At 41.7% G+C, this 17,955-nt stretch overlaps 1 protein-coding gene across 8 annotated transcripts in view; it reads right to left on the bottom strand.

Moving 5' to 3' along the window:
- ZFAND4 (zinc finger AN1-type containing 4) overlaps positions 1 to 16,325 on the bottom strand; it is a 52,139-nt gene extending 35,814 nt beyond the window's left edge. For 3 of the 8 annotated variants that reach the window (XM_061405715.1, XM_061405717.1, XM_061405723.1), the window contains exons 1-2: positions 15,889 to 16,187; positions 10,121 to 10,421 (exon numbers count right to left, since the gene is read on the bottom strand). In XM_061405715.1, coding sequence (XP_061261699.1) covers positions 10,121 to 10,304 — 184 coding nt within the window. In that variant the 5' untranslated portion in view covers positions 10,305 to 10,421; positions 15,889 to 16,187. Of the gene's footprint in view, positions 1 to 5,848; positions 5,877 to 10,120; positions 10,422 to 15,888 lie in introns of those variants that run through there. The other 5 variants (XM_061405716.1, XM_061405718.1, XM_061405722.1 and 2 more) reach the window with 5 other exon arrangements.
- Positions 16,326 to 17,955: the final 1,630 nt, after the last annotated feature.

Raw genomic sequence — 17,955 nt, 5'->3', positions numbered from 1 at the left:
CCACCCAGGGGAAATCGCTGTTCTGAACGTGGTACGATTATTCCTCTGCTTCTTGTCAATGCTTTGCTTCCAGTGATAGTGTTTTCTTAACCCCTTTCTGACCTTTATATAAGTAGAATCATACTGTGTTCATCTGTCTTGTTTTTTTAGTTCACCATTGTTCTGAATTTATCCATGCCGTGTACAAAGCTACACGTGTACAAAGCTACCTTGTTGTCAATTCACAGAATTTGATCCCACCATATGACACAATATTTACATATACCACAACTTATGCATTCCAGCATAGTCACTCAACTTGTTGCTAGATTTCTGACATTATCAACAAGACTACCAGGAATATCCCTCCACAAGACTTGTTCACATGTTTAACTTTGAAATGTATTTTACAAAACAACTTTACTAATACAGACACACCAGCTTTCTTCAGGTTAGTATTTTCCTGATATATCTTTTTCAATTCTGGTTTCAACATTTTGAGAACCTTTTATTTTAGATTAGGTCTCTGGCAAACAGCATTTCATATGATTTTTAAAAAAACCAGTCTGCTAATGGCTTTTCAATTAGAAAGTTGTATCCATTTTACCTTAGGGGGATTACTGACATATTTCTATTCATTTTTACTACCTTATTTTGTGCATTCTAATTGCTCTGCTTTATCTCTTGCCTCCTTTATGTATTAATTCTGAATGATGAGAAAAGGTGAGGCACTTCTGTCATTTTGAAATTAATTCTATTTCTAATCTCAAGTGATGAATTTAGAAATTTAAATGATCATATTTAACAAAATAAAGTCTAAAAGCTAATCACATCTTTATCCTCCTCATGAACAACGCTGAGAGCCTTATGACTTCCGATACGAACAATTCCACCTTGATTTGCATGCCAGTTACTAGGATTTTAATTCCATTTTTTCAAACCTTCATATACTGCTTTTTTAAGTAAATGTTTATTTAGATTTTCCCAAAAATATGCCATTCCATCTTGCATCATCAACTTCCTTTAGGGATCATTTGCATTCTAAAATATATCCTTCAGAAGTCCCTTTGGCAAGAATTTGTTGTTAGGAAATTCAAGCTTTGTTTTTGTTTGGAAATGTCTTTATTTTGTCTTCACCCTTGGAAGTTAAATTCAGTTCTAAGTAGAAACTGTTATTTCTCTCAGCACTGTGCAGATAATATTCCACTGTCTTCTGGTTCCTATTATTGTTGCTGAAAAATCAATTGTCATGCCCACATCTTGGTTTTTAATACCATACTCCAAAAAAAGGAACCAGAGCTTCTTTAAGAAATGGCTAGTTCTAAGATAGGGCAAAAAATACACAAGATGATCCTAGAGCATCTTGCAATTCCAGAAAGCAGGTGGGAAAAAAAAAAAAAAAACACAGTGGTTGTGCGGTTTAGAGAACAAAGATTTACATCAGAGCCAACCTCCCACTCTGCTTAGATACACCTGAACTCGCAATGTCAATAATCTACCTCATCAGATTTTTTCTTCCTGTTTCTTCTATACCACACATGAATTTTTATAGAGCCCCAGGTTACTATAAGATTCAAAGACAATTGTACACATAAATACCATGCTTACCATAAATATTCTGTTTACTGACCACCTGCAATTAGATTCATAATTAATAATAAAATGAAACTTTTTAATTCCCATAAGTATGGAAATAAAAGTGTACCTCCAAAACTTCAGGGGTCAAAGAAGACACAAGGAAACATATGAAAAATTTAAAAGCACTAGGACTTTAAAAACACAATAATAAGAAAACTTAATTTTTAAAAATGGGCAAAGATTGACTAGAAACTTTACCAAAGAAGATGTAATCAACAGGAAAATAGAAATATGCTCAAAATCATTAGTTACGGAGACGCAAATTAAAACCACAATGAGATATAACCAGGATCTATTAAAATGGCAAAAAAGAAACAAAAACACCCAGACAATACCATGTTCTGATGATACAGAGCAACAAGAAATTTTAGACACTACTCACAGGAATACAAAATGGTACAGCCACTCTGGAAAAGTCTGGCAGTTTCATATTAAGTTAAAAAACCACTTACAACACAACTCAGCAATTCTACTCCAAAATACTGACCCAGGTGAAACGAAAACTTCAGTTCAGTTCAGTCGCTCAGTCATGTCCGACTCTTTGCGACCCCATGAATTGCAGCACGCCACGCCTCCCTGTCCATCACCAACTCCTGGAGTTCACTCAAACTCAAGTTCATCGAGTCAGTGATGCCATCCAGCCATCTCATCCTCTGTCGTCCCCTTCTCCTCCTGCCCCCAATCCCTCCCAGCATCAGAGTCTTTTCCAATGAGTCAACTCTTCGCATGACGTGGCCAAAGTACTCGAGTTTCAGCTTCAGCATCAGTCCTTCCAATGAATATTCAGGACTGATTTCCTTTGGGATGGACTGGTTGGATCTCCTTGCAGTCCAAGGGACTCTCAAGAGTCTTCTCCAACACCACAGTTCAAAGCATCGATTCTTTGGTGCTCAGCTTTCTTTATAGTCCAACTCTCACATCCATACATGACCACTGGAAAAACCATAGCCTTGACTAGACGGACTTTTGTTGGCAAAGTAATGTCTCTGCTTTTCAATATGCTACCTAGGTTGGTCATAACTTTCCTTCCAAGGAGTAACCGTCTTTTAATTTCATGGCTGCAGTCACTATCTGCAGTGATTTTGGAGCCCCCAGAAATAACATCTGACACTGTTTCCCCTGTTTCCATCTATTTCCCACGAAGTGATGGTACCGGATGCCATGATCTTCGTTTTCTGAATGTTGAGCTTTAAGCCAACTTTTTCACTCTCCACTTTCACTTTCATCAAGAGGCTTTTGAGTTCCTCTTCACTTTCTGCCATAAGGGTGGTGTCATCTGCATATCTGAGGTTATTGATATTTCTCCCGGCAATCTTGATTCCAGCTTGTGTTTCTTCCAGTCCAGCGTTTCTCATGATGTACTCTGCATAGAAGTTAAATAAACAGGGTGACAATATACAACCTTGATGTACTCCTTTTCCTATTTGGAACCAGTCTGTTGTTCCATGTCCTAACTGTTCCTCCAGTTCTAACTGTTGCTTCCTGACCTGCATACAGATTTCTCAAGAGGCAGATCAGGTGATCTGGTATTCCCATCTCTTTCAGAATTTTTCAGTTTATTGTGATCCACACAGTCAAAGGCTTTGGCATAGTCAATAAAGCAGAAATAGATGTTCTTCTGGAACTCTCTTGCTTTTTACATGATCCAGCGGATGTTGGCAATTTGATCTCTGGTTCCTCTGCCTTTTCTAAAACCAGCTTGAACATCAGGAAGTTCACAGTTCACATATTGCTGAAGCCTGGCTTGGAAACTTATGCACCCATAAAAAACTGTCATGAAACTTAAAAATGGCTTTATTCAACATCACCAGCAAGTGAAAGGTCCCTCAACTTAGGAATGAATAAGTGTAGGATATCCATACAATGGAATACTATTCAGCCATAAAAGAATGAACTACTGATATGCAGAACAATATGAATAAATCTCAAATGCATGTGTATCATGTATAAGCAAAAGAAAGCTGACTCAAAAGGTTACATACTATTGTATACAGTTATACGAAATTTTGGAAAGGGTAAAATTATGAGGACAAAAACACATCAGTAGATGCCAGGTACCAGGTCTGAAGGCAAGTTGACCACAAAGGCACAAAGAATTTGGGTGGGTGATGGAACCGTTCTGTACCTGGATCATGGTGGGAGTTATGTGACAGCAACGTCTGTCAACACTGACAGAACTACGAACACAGACTAGTTATGGGATGAACTGTGTCCCCCAGGAGTTCATATGCTTAAGTCCTAACGCTCAGAACCTCAGCATCTGACCTGACTTGTAGAGTCTTCACAAATTAATCAAGTTAAGATGAAGTCATTAGGGAAGGGCCCTAATTCAGTATGATTGGTGTCATTATAAAAAGGGGAAATCTGGAGATAGACACAGACATATACAGGGAGATGTAAAGAGACGGGTGATGCTTCTACAAGTTACGGAACAAAAAAGACTACCAGAAAACCACCAGGTGCTAGGCAAAAGGCGTGTTCTGGATTTTCCCTCAGAGCCCTCAGAAGGAACTAATAATACCAACACCCTCATCTTGGACTTTAAGCCTCTGAAAATATGAGACAATTTCTTTAAGCCACTTGGTTTGTGGTACCTTTTTATGGCAGCCCTAGAAAACGAATATAAAATAGTGAATTTTACAAAATGCAAAATTGTATCATATATAAAATTATATTTACATATTCAGTAAAAAGTGGAGTAAAAGAGTTTGCTAGATCTTGGAGACAAATGAAAACATGTTATATTATTGGTCAGAATATTGGGAGTGAGTATAAACTACAAAAAGTGATCAAATCATACACAAGCAACTCATGCAGCTCAATAACAGAAAAATAAACAACCCAATCTAAATATGGACCAAAGAACTAAACAGACATTTCTCCAAAGAAGACATACAGATGGCTAACACACACATGAAAAGATGCTCAACATCACTCATTATCAGAGAAATGCAAATCAAAACCACTATGAGGTACCATCTCATGCAGGTCAGAATGGCTGCCATCAAAAAGTCTACAAACAATAAATGCTGGAGAGGGTGTGAAGAAAAGGGAACCCTCTTACACTGTTGGTGGGAATGCAAACTAGTACAGCCACTATGGAGAACAGTGTGGAGATTCCTTACAAAACTGGACATAGAACTGCCTTATGATCCAGCAATCCCACTGCTGGGCATACACACTGAGGAAACCAGAAGGGAAAGAGACACGTATACCCCAGTGTTCATCGCAGCACTGTTTGTAATAGCCAGGACATGGAAGCAACCTAGATGTCCATCAGCAGACGAATGGATAAGAAAGCTGTGGTACATATACACAATGGAATATTAACTCAGCCATTAAAAAGAATGCATTTGAATCAGTTCTAATGAGGTGGATGAAACTGGAGCCTATTATACAGAGTGAAGTAAGTCAGAAAGAAAAACACCAATACAGTATATTGACACACACATACGGAATTTTAAAAATTGGTAATGACGAATCTATATGCAAGACAGCAAAAGAGACACAGATGTAAAAACAGACTTTTGGACTCTGTGGGAGAGGGAGAGGGGGGACTGTATGAGAGCGCAGCATTGAAACACGTGTATTATCACACGTGAAATGGAAGGCCAGTGCAAATTCGATGCATGAAGCAGGGCATTCAAAGCTGGTGCTCTGGGACAACTCTGAGGGGTGGGGTGGGGATGAAGAGGGGAGGGGGGTTCAGGATGGTGGGACACATGTACACCCATGGCTGATTCACGTGATGTATGGCAAAAACCACCACAGTACTGTAAAGTAATTAGCCTATAATTAAAATAAATAAATTATTTTTAAAGTGATTAAATGTATCCAATCCTATATATAACTGTGGCTACAGAGCCCCTAACACAATTTTTAAATAGTAAAAAATAAGTATTTCTGGCAAAACAAACTCTGAGAATTTAATGTCAACAAAATTCCACTTATGAAAACTTGTAGGATTTGGCTAACACAGTTCTTGGAAGGAAATTTTAAATCATAAATGGTTACATTTAGAAGAAAGTTTAGACTTCCAGTTTTATGTAAAACATGTACAGGGCATGTGAGCTGCCACTCCCACCCTTACAATAAGAAAAAGGTTGAACAAACTGAAATTCAACAAACAACTTTTCTTGGAGCCACCAGAAATATGAGGCAGGATGGCAAACCACCACGCCCAAACCTACAGATAGGAAAACCCAAAGAGTTACAGCCAAGATCTGCTTACCTGAAGCAGAAGCCTCCAGTGACGTAAGCTGGAAGGAAAATGTAAATGGTAGTTTCAGGATCTGGTAGAGGCTGAGTATGGCTAACATGGGACTGAGGAATCCCTGAAGTCATAGTCATAGTGGAGCTGTAACACTTTTGAGAGTTTTATCTCTAGAAACTCCATGAGGTTCTTACTCAGAAGTCAAGAAAGATTCCCCTACAGCTCAGGCAGAGGGAGGGGGACATAAACATTATGAAAAATTCCAGAGTATTCTCCATAATGGAGGCCAACTCACTTTATTAGGGGCTGATCCCACCTGGTGCAAGGATATTTCGGTGATTCCAGACTCCTCTGTTCTTGCTTTTTCACCTAAGTGATTGTATGGTGGGGAAAGGTAAGAAGCTAAGAAACACTCTGCCCCAGAGACACGGGCCCACTGAAAGCCTGAGATTTAATCATTAGACACAGACAGTCTCCCCTCCCCAGTACCTTACCACCACACTAGCAGGACCCTAGTGTAAAACAGTAGGCTACAACAGAAAGGGCTACAGCACGCAGATTCTTTCTACGGAGGAGTTCTCAGGGCAACCCAAAGAGAACAGAGGAGGCCAAACAAGGAAACTAGAGGAGCCTGAAGCCTCACAGAGAGACAGTGCAATACTGGCACAGGGAGACCCATCAGGCGACTGACAGTTGCGTCTACACACAAAAATGGAAGAGAGACAGGCATTAAATTAGTGAGGAGAGGCTAGACTAGCTCCGTGGGTGGTATTTGGATAACTATAAAGTTAAAAAAAAAAAAAAAAGGATGCCTACTTGATACTGTATGAGGCAAAATAAAGTAGGTTAAATTGAACTTATCCCAGACCATGCCTAAAATGTCAGTGGTTTAAGTGACATGTAACTTATTTTCTGCATAAGTCACATGTCTACTGCATGTCATGATGAGGGCTCTGCTCACTAGAGCCACTCAGAGACTCAGGCTGATGGAGACTTCCATTCATAGCTCGCTGGTCAGAACTATTACCATGGTCCCATCTACTCAAAAAACTGTCCAGGACAACAATCCTAACCCATGAACAGAAATCTCTGTTAGGAAGCAGTAATGCCAATGACTTGATGGCAAGCCAGGGAATCCACTGCCGTGGCAATGAAGAGCCAGGTGACAATAATTTCTTACCTTTCTTGGCACATGTTTTCTTTCCAATTCCTATCCTCTGAGTACTACGTACTCTTCTCTACAGATCACTGCTCTACGTAATGATAAGCTCCAAACAATTTCCCTTCTCCGGAAACTCAGAACTAAAGCGCATCTCCTCCCAAGGGCACAGCATTTATATTGGTCAGCGCGGATCGCACTATCTCCACAGACTAACAGAGCACAGATGCTCTGCTGAGCGCTTTTCATTCAGTTCATTCGAGCCTGAGAACAGCTCCTTGAAATAGCTATTATTATTATTCCCACTTTTAATTAGCACAACTGAGGTAAAGAGAGGCTAATTTACTCAGCTGGAAATCTGGAATCAGGCAGCGTGGCTTCAGTGCTCCTGGCCCATCGAGGCCCATTTAGATTCCCTTGTAGGTACTGCTCCTTCCTCATTAAGCCTCATCACGTCTATCCAGCACACTTCTTCAACCTTTCTCTGCAGTGCTCTCCATCTACCCTCTTCTCTTCTATGATGCTCTAGTTCCCAGCTTCCCACAGCTGCCCAACAGGAAGAGCAATGCAGCAGACAACCATTTCCTGAATAACTAGGCCGAGCGGTGTCGCCTCTGCCCTGTGCCATACTCCTCTCTCTTGGGAGACTGGTCCAAAATGTTACTCTCAAATGTTGTCCAGGGCAGGATAGAAAGATCCCCTACTAAAGGATTAGAATGCATTTTACATGAAGGAATCCCTCTCGAAGCCTCCTGAAGAAGAGTGACTGTCCCTGCCCACATGCTGCAAGGAGTTACCAAAGCTTAAAGAACAGGAAGGAAAGAAGGGGTGAGGGCTACAGGGTGGGGAATGGGAACAGCAATTAAGGTCTACTGACCACCAGCGGTGCCTCCCACCTTTCCTTCCCCTGGCAGAGAGAGTTGATCCTACGTCTCCAGGTACCTGAGTGAACTGTTCACAGGTGGGTGAGTCTCAGGTATGAGTTTGTCTTCTACGCTGCTTCTCTGACGGCTAAGCATGCTAACCCTGGTTTGCAGGCACTTCCAGCCTAAGTGAGGAGCACAGCGGCGTTTTCTGTAATAAGGACTGTCTCTCCTCCCCGGCGGCGCAGTGCTAAAGAATCTGCTTGCCAATGCAGAAGACACAAGAGACTCAGGTTCGATCCCTGGGTCGGGAATATTCCATGGAGAAGGAAATGGCAACCCATTCCAGTATTCTTGCCTGGGAACTCCCATGGCCAGAGGAGACTGGCGGGCTGCAGTCCACGGGGTGGCAGAGGGGGCGTGGCTGAGCACACGGAGCACGGCCACTGCTCTAAGTGCTGCGAGCTGAGCTGCATCCCCCAAGTTTACATCTCGAAGCCTAAGCCCCCAGAGGGACGGCATTCGGAGATGGGACCTCTGGGAGATTATCAGGTTTAGATGAGGTCATGAGGGTGTGGCCCTTACGGCGGGATCCGCATCCTTATAAGAAGATGTGCCCGTGTGAGGACTGAAAGCAAGCCTATCTGCAGGTCAGGGAGACAGCCTCAGCAGAGCCTGAGCGTGCTGGTGCCCTGATCTCAGACTTGCAGTTTCTGGAGCTGTGAGAAAATGAATGTCTGTCATTTAAGCCTCCTATTCTATGGCATTTTGTTATGACAGCCCTAGCAAAGACAGCAGAGGTTCTACATTACTTCATTTAATCTCTCAATAGGTATATTTGTTTTGTATGTCTAAACTAGGATTCAACTGTCTAATAACTACAAAGTACACTGCTTTTATCCTGACAATGTCTCCTACATCTTGGCTCTTATCCAATCCTGTCAGTGAATAGTTCTCTTGGATGAGTCCCTAATCTTCCCTAAGCCCAAATTTACTCTTCTGACATTAAGATAACTAAACAGGATTCCTTCTAGAGTGCTTTAGCTGCTCAGAGATTATGCATGAAAGCTAGAAAATAATGCAGAGATTATTTAGAACACAAGAGGCTGTTGTTTTTTTTTCAATCTTCCTGCTCCTAAAAAGTTACCATTACAACATCATATATATAAAAAAGCAGAACAAAGTCAAAAATGAACTATCATTCAGAAGCTCAAATACCAATATCCTTGACTTTACAAGGATAAATTCCAATCCTCCTCATCCTTTAATTCTGAACTTAAACTGGGCTGGAGGGCAATGCTAGTTTCTGCCTTAAATTATAAGCTAGTTCTAGCTGGCACAAAATGCAAAGACCCATTTAGTGTTACATGGAACAATTTTCTAGTGTTTGCTCAACTGTAAATGGCAAAAAACCACTTCTTTCAGAAATCTGCCAAAGAAAAAGACTAATTTTTAACACAAAGTAACTCTTAACACTTTTCACAAATACACCAGTCAAAAAAGAGATATTATACAACATTCAGTATCCCTCTATACTGCTGCTGCTGCTGCTGCTAAGTTGCTTCAGTCATGTCTGACTCTGTGCGACCCCATAGATGGCAGCCCACCAGGCTGCCCCGTCCCTGGGATTCTCCAAGAACACTGGAGTGGGTTGCCATTTCCTTCTCTAGTGCATGAAAGTGAAAAGTGAAAGGGAAGTCGCTCAGTCGTGTCTGACTCTTCGCGACCCCATGGACTGCAGCCTACCAGGCTCCTCCATCCATGGGATTTGCCAGGCAAGAGTACTGGAGTGGGGTACCATTGCCTTCTCCACCTCTATACTGAGGAAACTTCAAATCTATGTAAATGTACACCAAAGACTCTCCTCAGAAAATCTCCACATTAAAAAAAAAAATTTTTGCAAAGCACTGTAAAAAAGTAAAAAGAGTCACTAAATTATTACTGTAAGGTAGTTACAGCAGAATTTGCACATCATTATAACCTGCTGAAAAACCATTTTAAAATATTGTTTCACACATTAACATAATGCCAGGGATTTGCTTCAAAAAAATCTGGTAGAAAGGGAAGAGCGGGGGAAATGCAGGAATGGAAGCAAGACAGTTCATGGTAACTGCTGAGGCAGAAGAGGGGCCATATAAGGATTCATCATCCGATTCTAATCCATGTATGGTCGACATTTCTCCACAAGAAAAGCTAAAAAGGTATTACACAATCTTGAAGAACAAATTTAATCCTCATATTCTAAAAATTTTTTAAATAGACTAGTACCTTCCAATCTTTGAATTTTCGCTTTCACGGAAATGATAGCTTCAAAGGGTGAAACTCTCAGCTCAAAACAAGTTCCAGTCAGTGTTTCAATGAAGAGCTCCATGGTATCATAAAAAGGAAGTCTGCAGTACAATGGTCCCACGTTATCTTCATTGAAGAATGGAGGATCTTTCCTGTTATCCATTACTTTGACTTTTCTAATTCCTCTGGAATATGCTGTAGGCAACTGTATTCCAGTTCTAGCCAAATCAGCTTTGAACACTGGTTATATATATGGTTGCTCATGTTTTGAGTTTTATACCTAAAAAACAAGAATAATTTTTTTAACAAGCCCATGTGAAAGTCTCAATCCTCCACAGGATTTTCTGAACTCTGGCTTATATCAATCTTCCAGACAGCCCAGAATTCGTTTTAGTGCTTACTATGTCTACTCCTCAACTATTCACGATTGTCTTTGAAAGCACTCTCTACCGGTTAGAATGTAAGATTATTAAGAATAGATATATTTGATACATTTTATCTTACTAGAACTCAGCAGTTACTTATGTATACTGCATGCTGAACAAATTATATGTCTTCTTGTTAATGATACTTAAACCAATGACTTCAACATGTAGGTATACATTTGCAAGACCTTGAATGTTATGCACATCCTTTCCTGAAATACACAAGTTACATTTATAACCCACATAAAGCATAATGTTATAGACATTGTACATTTGAATCACACTGAATGGGTAAAACCTCCAAGTGGGAAAAGAATATCTGGAAGACTAGGCGAACAGAATGGGAACACAAGGGCAGTGCAAAAATCAAGAAGAAAAAATGAATGATAAATTTTTTACTTTTTTTTTTTTTTGCCAAAGCATATATCACTGAACTCACTGCAATTTTCATTAACAATGTGAGTAAGAGAGCACTTATTTTTTAAAACATGTGGTTTAATTAATAACCTATATCTCCATTCTACAGAGATGATTTCCACAGGCATCTGAAATCCCACACGTCCAAAACTAAGCATCTTGTCCACAAACCTCCTCCTTGTCCTAGTCCCCGTCCTGGTAAAGAGCACCACCATTAACCTAGTCACTTGAGCCAGAAACCCAGGAATCATTTTATATTTTTTCACAATCCTCAAGGTATCCAGATGTGACCAATTCTAACAGGAGAACTTAACATTTCTGTAACACATGACCCTCTCCAACCTCACTGATTAGGACCTAGTTCAGGCCATAATTAGCTCTTAATGGAGAAATTGTGATAGCCTAGCTATGATCTTTGACTCTTGCCCTTCATTATTCTGATCCATTCTCTAGAATGTCAGTTATCTTTTCTTAAAAAAAAAAAGGAAAGTTTAATAAAAACTGGATTAAGGTATCATATCACATAGTTCAGAAATTATTTTATTCTTAATTATATTTGAAAAGATCACACAAAATTTTAAAATTACTTAATATTTGACTTTAGAAGGCACTGCAGTGAAACCACGCATTCAGACTAAATGAGGAAATGAACCTAAGATAGCCTAAAGCCTGAATCTGTTTTCCATTTAAATAAACTATTTTCAGAGCAGTTTTAGGTTCACAGCAAGATAAAACAGAAAGTATAGAGTTCCTAGAAAGTACAGTCTCCAAGTACAGAGGAGAGTGAAAAAGCTGTTTTGAAGCTCAACATTCAAAAAACTAAGATCATGGCATCCAGTCCCATAACTTCATGGCAAACAGAAGGGGATAAAGTGGAAATAGTGACAGATTTTATTTTCTTGGGCTCCAACATCACTGCAGACAGTGACCGCAGTCATGAAATTAGAACACGCTTGCTCCTTGGAAGGAAAGTTATGACAAACCTAGACAGCACATTAAAAAGCAGAGACATCACTTTACCACAAAAGTCTGTAGAGTTAAAGCAATGGGTTTTCCAGTAGTCATGTACAGGTGTGAGGGTTGGACCATACAGAAAGCTGAGCGCCAAAGAATTGATGCTTTCATACTGTGGTGCTAGAGAAGACTCTTGAGAGTCCCTTGGACTTTAAGGAGCTCAAACCAGTCAATAATACAGCAAATCAACCCTGAATTTTCATTGCAAGGACTGTTGCGGAAGCTGAAGCTCCGAAACTTTGGCCACCTGATGAAAAAAGCCAACTCCCTGGAAAAGACCCAGATGCTGGGAAAGATTGAAGGCAAAAGGAGAAATGGGTGGCAGAGGACGCGATGGTTACATAGCATTGCAGACTCAATGGACATGAATTTGAGCAGACTCCAGGAGGCAGTGAAGGACAGGACAGCCTGGAGTGGGGAGTCGGTGGGTTGCAGAGTCAGACACGACTTAGCAACTGAACAACAGAATTTCCATACACTCTTTGCCCGCACACACGCACAGCCTCTCACTACCAACAACTTACATAAGAGTAGTGTATTTGTTACAATCAATGAACACATTGACACAGCAGCATCACTCAAAGCCCACAGTTCACGTTAGGGTTCACTCTTGGTTTTGCAAACTACCGATTGTAGTAACATCATTATAGTAACACAGAACAGCTTCACTGCCCTAAAAATCCTTTGTGCTTTGCCTCTTTATCCTTCTCTCCCTTCAATCCCTGGCAACCACTGATCTACTGATCTTTTCACCATCCCCATAGTTTTGCCTTTTCCTAAATGTCATACAGTTGGAATCATACAGTATGTAGCCTTTTCAGATTGGCTTCCTTCATTTAGTGATTTGCATTTAAGTTTCGTCTATGTTTTTCCATGGGCTGATATAGCCCACTTCTTTAGAGCACTGAAAACCTTTCTGCTGCCTGAATGTACCAAAGTTTATTTATCCATTCACCTACTGAAGGACACCTCTTGGTTGATTCCAAGTTTTGTCAATTATAAATAAAGCCGCTATAAACATCCAAGTGCAGGTTTTTGTATGGACGTTAAGTTTTCGACTTACTGGGGTAAATACCAATGAGTATAACTGCTAGATCTTATGGTAAATATGTTTAACTTTTAAGAAACGGTCAAATTGTCTTCCAAAGTGGCTGTTCTATACTGTTTTCCCACCAGCAATGAATAGCTCCTACTGCTCTACTTCCTCATGAGCTTTTGATGTTGTCAGTGATCTGGATTCCGACCATTCTAACAGGCATGTAACGGGAGGCCTGGCGTGCTGCAATTCATGGGGTGGCAGAGTCGGACACAACTGAGCGACTGAACTGAACTGAATGGAATGGTATTTCACTGCTTTAATTTGCATTTCGCTAATAACATGCAATGTAGAGCACGGTTATCTTTTTAAAATGTAGAACTGATCACGTTATTCCTTAGCTCAAGGCCCCACAATGGGTTCCCACTGTCTACAAATTTGACTCCTTAGAAAGGCTCCCAAGCCCTACTTCATTTATACACATAGCTCATCCCGTCCTGCAATACCTCGGGCATTCTCTCCAATAATCATTTGCACCTGCAGCTTCAGAATACATTGGTCTCTATATCGTTGCTCCTGCTCTCCTCTCCTCACTGCCATCCCCACACCTGGCCACTTGACAAGCACCTATGACCTTTCAAGACTCAACTCAAATAGTAGCTAGTCCACAAAACCTTTTATGGTTACTCCCCTTCACACTCTGACCTCCATAATACAGTGCACCCATTACAATCAGTTTCATTTTTAAAATGGCTTTTTTGCTACTTAAGGGAAGGATTTACTGCCCCATCACCTAAAACAGTATTTTGTACATATTGGTGCACATTAAAAGGTTGTTGAATGAGAAAGTAAATAAATTTTCACCCTCTCAACTGATTTTTAGAGCAAAACTATAATACAGGGCTTCCCTTGTGGCTCAGCTGGTAAAGAATCCACCTGCAATTCAGGAGACCCTGGTTCGATCCCTGGTTTGGGAAAATCCTCTGGAGAAGAGATAGGCTACCCACTCCAGTATTCTGGCCCATATTTAATATAATGAAGTATATTTAATATAATTAACTAACCAGGGAACCTGAATTGCATTGTGCATATACTGCAAAAGGTCCTGAAGATATGATGAAAGAAAAGCTTTTGCTGGCAGCAAGCTGCTTCAAGTGCTGTTATACTATCAAAATAATGAGTAATAAATATAATAACACAAAGTGAAAGCGAAGTGGCTTAGTCGTGTCCGACTCTTTGCGACCCCATGGACCATAGCCTACCAGGATCCTCCGTCCATGGGATTTTCCAAGCAAGAGTACTGGAGTGGGTTGCCATTTCCTTCTCCAGGGTATCTTCCTGACCCAGGGATTGAACCCGGGTCTCCCGCATCGTAGGCCAACGCTTTACAGTCTGAGCCACCAGGGAAGTCCTAATAACACAAAGTATTGTGCTAATACTACTGCTGGCGATAGTGGTAAAAGACCGTTACTTTCACGTAAAAGCCAAATATATGGCTATATTGCTCAGGCTGTGTTTCTCATTTCCTTAATATCTTCACAGGCCTGTAGAAATAATGAATGTATAAAATGAACCCCTAACCCCTTTTTCCATCTCACTGAAATGACTGTTTTTGGATTCAAAATATGATTTTGGATAGAATGTGGATTCGTAAGAACATACTTACCATGCTATATCAAATAAGAACATACTACAGAATTCTCAGTGTCTGTACCCTCAAAGCCAAGAGCACTTTTATCTACACAGTAAGAGATCTAGTAAGAGAGGTCAGGGGTCAGAATATTAAACTGAGCATTAGAAAAATAAAGCCATGGGTGACCAGTGCCTGCCCAAAGAACTCAGAGACAAACATAAAAAGCATTTCTTTCACCACAGTAGACTTCCACAGCAATACCCTGAATATAATAAAACAAGGGGTGGGAGATGGGAGAAGGTAACATAAAGACAAGTTTGGAAGCCCTTCATCTACAGTGAGAATGGATACAGTAATTATGGTCTAAAGAAAAAACAGCGACTTAAGACGAGCATTCCTGGTACTAGGGCACTGCCACAAATCTAGGTCCTAATCATGCAGTAATTTCCAACATCCAAAAAGAAGCAAGATTGGTAATCAAATTCGAAACTGAAATGTATGCCTCTAAGAAATAATTATACCTTTCCTCAGTAGTAGAAATCACTGCATCAGGACACCTTCTGAAAGTTGTGGCTGAATATGCTAGACTGAGCTTACTATGGAACCCTAAAATGCTGGAAAATGAGGGGCAATGAAGAATCAAAAACAGGATGGAACAGGATACAAGGACAGCTTAAAAAAGAAAAAAACAGAAGAGGAGGAAGAAAGGACGAATGCAGCGGGGGGGGGGAAATTACTTCCAGAATTTTTACCAATAATTTTTAAAAAATGCTTAGCTATTAAGAGTAATGACAGCAAACATTTCTCTCTTGTCCTCTGAAAAAGTTCTTAAAATACAATCACCACAGATGTAAGGGAAATGAAAGACAGGTAACGCAGGACCGTGCTGAATAACTAATTTCAGTACCTCAAAATCAGCTTTATCCTCTCTGTTCTAAAGAGTATTAGTCATATAAAAGCAGTTCTTTTAAACTCTTCTCCCGACATGAAGAGATCCAGCATATTACGCAGCCCTTAAATATACCAACTTTTAATGAACTGTTTTTACTAATGTCTGGAAATATCCGTAAGTTTTAAATATATGCTTCAGAATTACATCCACCACGTCACGCATCTGTACCCTAAGCTCTGAAATCAGTTTTCCAGCGGGATTGGGAAGCTCTTCGGAGCCAAAGCCTTCTCGAGCCTTCAAAGTACAGACATTTGAAGAGGACGGAGTCACCTGCGCAGCCCGTGCTCCTCCAGGATAAACTCCGGCTACGCACACGCACTGGCCCGATCAGGACCGCAGAGGTCAGGCTCCGCGTCAGAATCGGCGACTCGCAGGGAAGCACCTGTCCGGCGGGGCGGGCACCCCGCGTCGGGGCGGAAAGTGGAGACAGTCTCCTCCGCCAAAGCAGCCCACCGTGCCGGTCTCGGGGCAGCGGCGGCGGAGGGGGCGCAGCCAAGAGGCCAGCGGCAACAGCGCGGCCCGACTCAGCGGCCCGCGACCCTGGGCGCCCTCCCCATCCGGCCGCTCGCCCTCACCGGCTCTCTTCCACTCGCTCGCCCGCCCGCAGGTCTTTAAGGAGGCGCCGCCCCACGAGCGACGCTGCTGCAGGCACCGACGAGCAACGCTCCGCCGCCGCCGCCGCGACCCCGCCCCTTTGTGACACCGCGTACCAATCGCTCGCCAACGCTCGCGTCGCCCTCCAATCAGTGGGGTCGGGGGCGGGACCTGACCGCCGGATGCCGGCGGTTGCTCGGAAGCCCAGGCTGCCTTCGCGTTCGGTGGTGGTTGTCGGTTAGGAGAAGCCCGGATGTTCTTTATTACTAACAGTGGCCGCCTGACGAGGGCCAAAGCGGGCGGCAGGAGACCAGTCGCACAGCCTTCTGGGAACAACAGGGTTGGCCTGTGGCCGGACGAGGGTGTGGACAGCACCTTTACCAAGACCAACCTAAGGCGCTCTTAGAGGTGCCTGACTTGCTGAAGCCATAGTCCCAGTCGATGGTCTTCCAAGAACCTGTGCACTTCCACTGCGGCCCAGGAGCCATGCCTTGAATGGATGCTTCTCCACGCACTTCACTGTCCCCTAATGTTTCTAGTCCTGCCTACCTTATCTGAAATGTGGGGCCATTGCCATGCCTGGTTGAAAGCAAGGGGGAAAGAAAACACGTTCTGTAGGTCTTACCCATTTTTTCCTCATCCAACCTACCGAGAATTGTGCGGAGTTGAAATTGAGTGGGTACTTCGGGTTGTTAAACTGCAGTGTTGGGTATGCCCAACCGGCCAGCCCCTTCTGTTTTCTAATTGTCAAGCTGTTGAGCTTAGTGTACACCATAACGGACAACACAAGCCTTTCAGCCTGACATGGCCTCCATTGCTGCTTTTTCTCATTTCCCATAGGTGTTCTAAATCCAACCCTTACAGTTTTCCTACTATCCTGGCCTATTGTTTTACTAGTTGGATTAGTTAGTTGACAATAAAAGTAGTCTCCCTCTCACAGAAGCTTTTACTAATCCTTATCTTGTGACTCAGAGGAACCAGTCTAAAATGAACTGCAGTATCTAATCCTTGTCACCCATCCTTTCACATTCTCTGAGAACCTACCCACCAATTTATCTCCACAATTCAGAAAATTGAAAATACACTGAAGTTTATGAGGAGGTACTGGGGCTTTCACACATCTTCAGGCTGTCTCGCCAATGATTCCTTCTTAAATTCTGAGTAGATTGGAGCTCCTTGAGGAACAAGATAAGATTATTATCTTTGTAGACAGCCTATGATGGAGTGAATCTTACTGAATCAAACCTTAGCTTCCAAACCTGCCTGCCTCCCCTCCCAGTCAGGAGAACTGAGAGAACAAGCTAGAGTCAGGTGAATGAGCTGATGTCAATGTATGGCAACCACCACCACAATATTGTAATTAGCCTCCAATTTAAAAAAAAAAAAAAAAGCCTTGGGTTCCAACACTGGAAGCCAATTCATTATCATCATCATCTACCAAGTTTCAAGTGCCAGATAATTAATGAAGATCTTTGCATATTCTCTCTCTTAACAATCCTGCAAGGTTGGTACTGAGGCCCCTACATGAATGACAAAGAAGGAAATAACTAAGGTAAAACAAGTTGCCTACACTCAAAACAGTTCTAAGTGGCAGATTTAAATCTAGGCCTCAACACAAAACTCCAAACTTGTTCCACTATGTTACTTTGCTTCCACATTTTGCCTCATCTGTGAAATGAGGGCAATATCTGTATCTGGTAGAGTTATGGAGACTGTATGTGTGTGTGTGCATGCTCAGCCAGG

The sequence above is a fragment of the Bos javanicus genome, chromosome 28 (genome assembly GCF_032452875.1).
Source record: "Bos javanicus breed banteng chromosome 28, ARS-OSU_banteng_1.0, whole genome shotgun sequence".
Taxonomy (NCBI): domain Eukaryota; kingdom Metazoa; phylum Chordata; class Mammalia; order Artiodactyla; family Bovidae; genus Bos; species Bos javanicus.
This window is presented reverse-complemented; position numbering and strand designations above follow the sequence as displayed.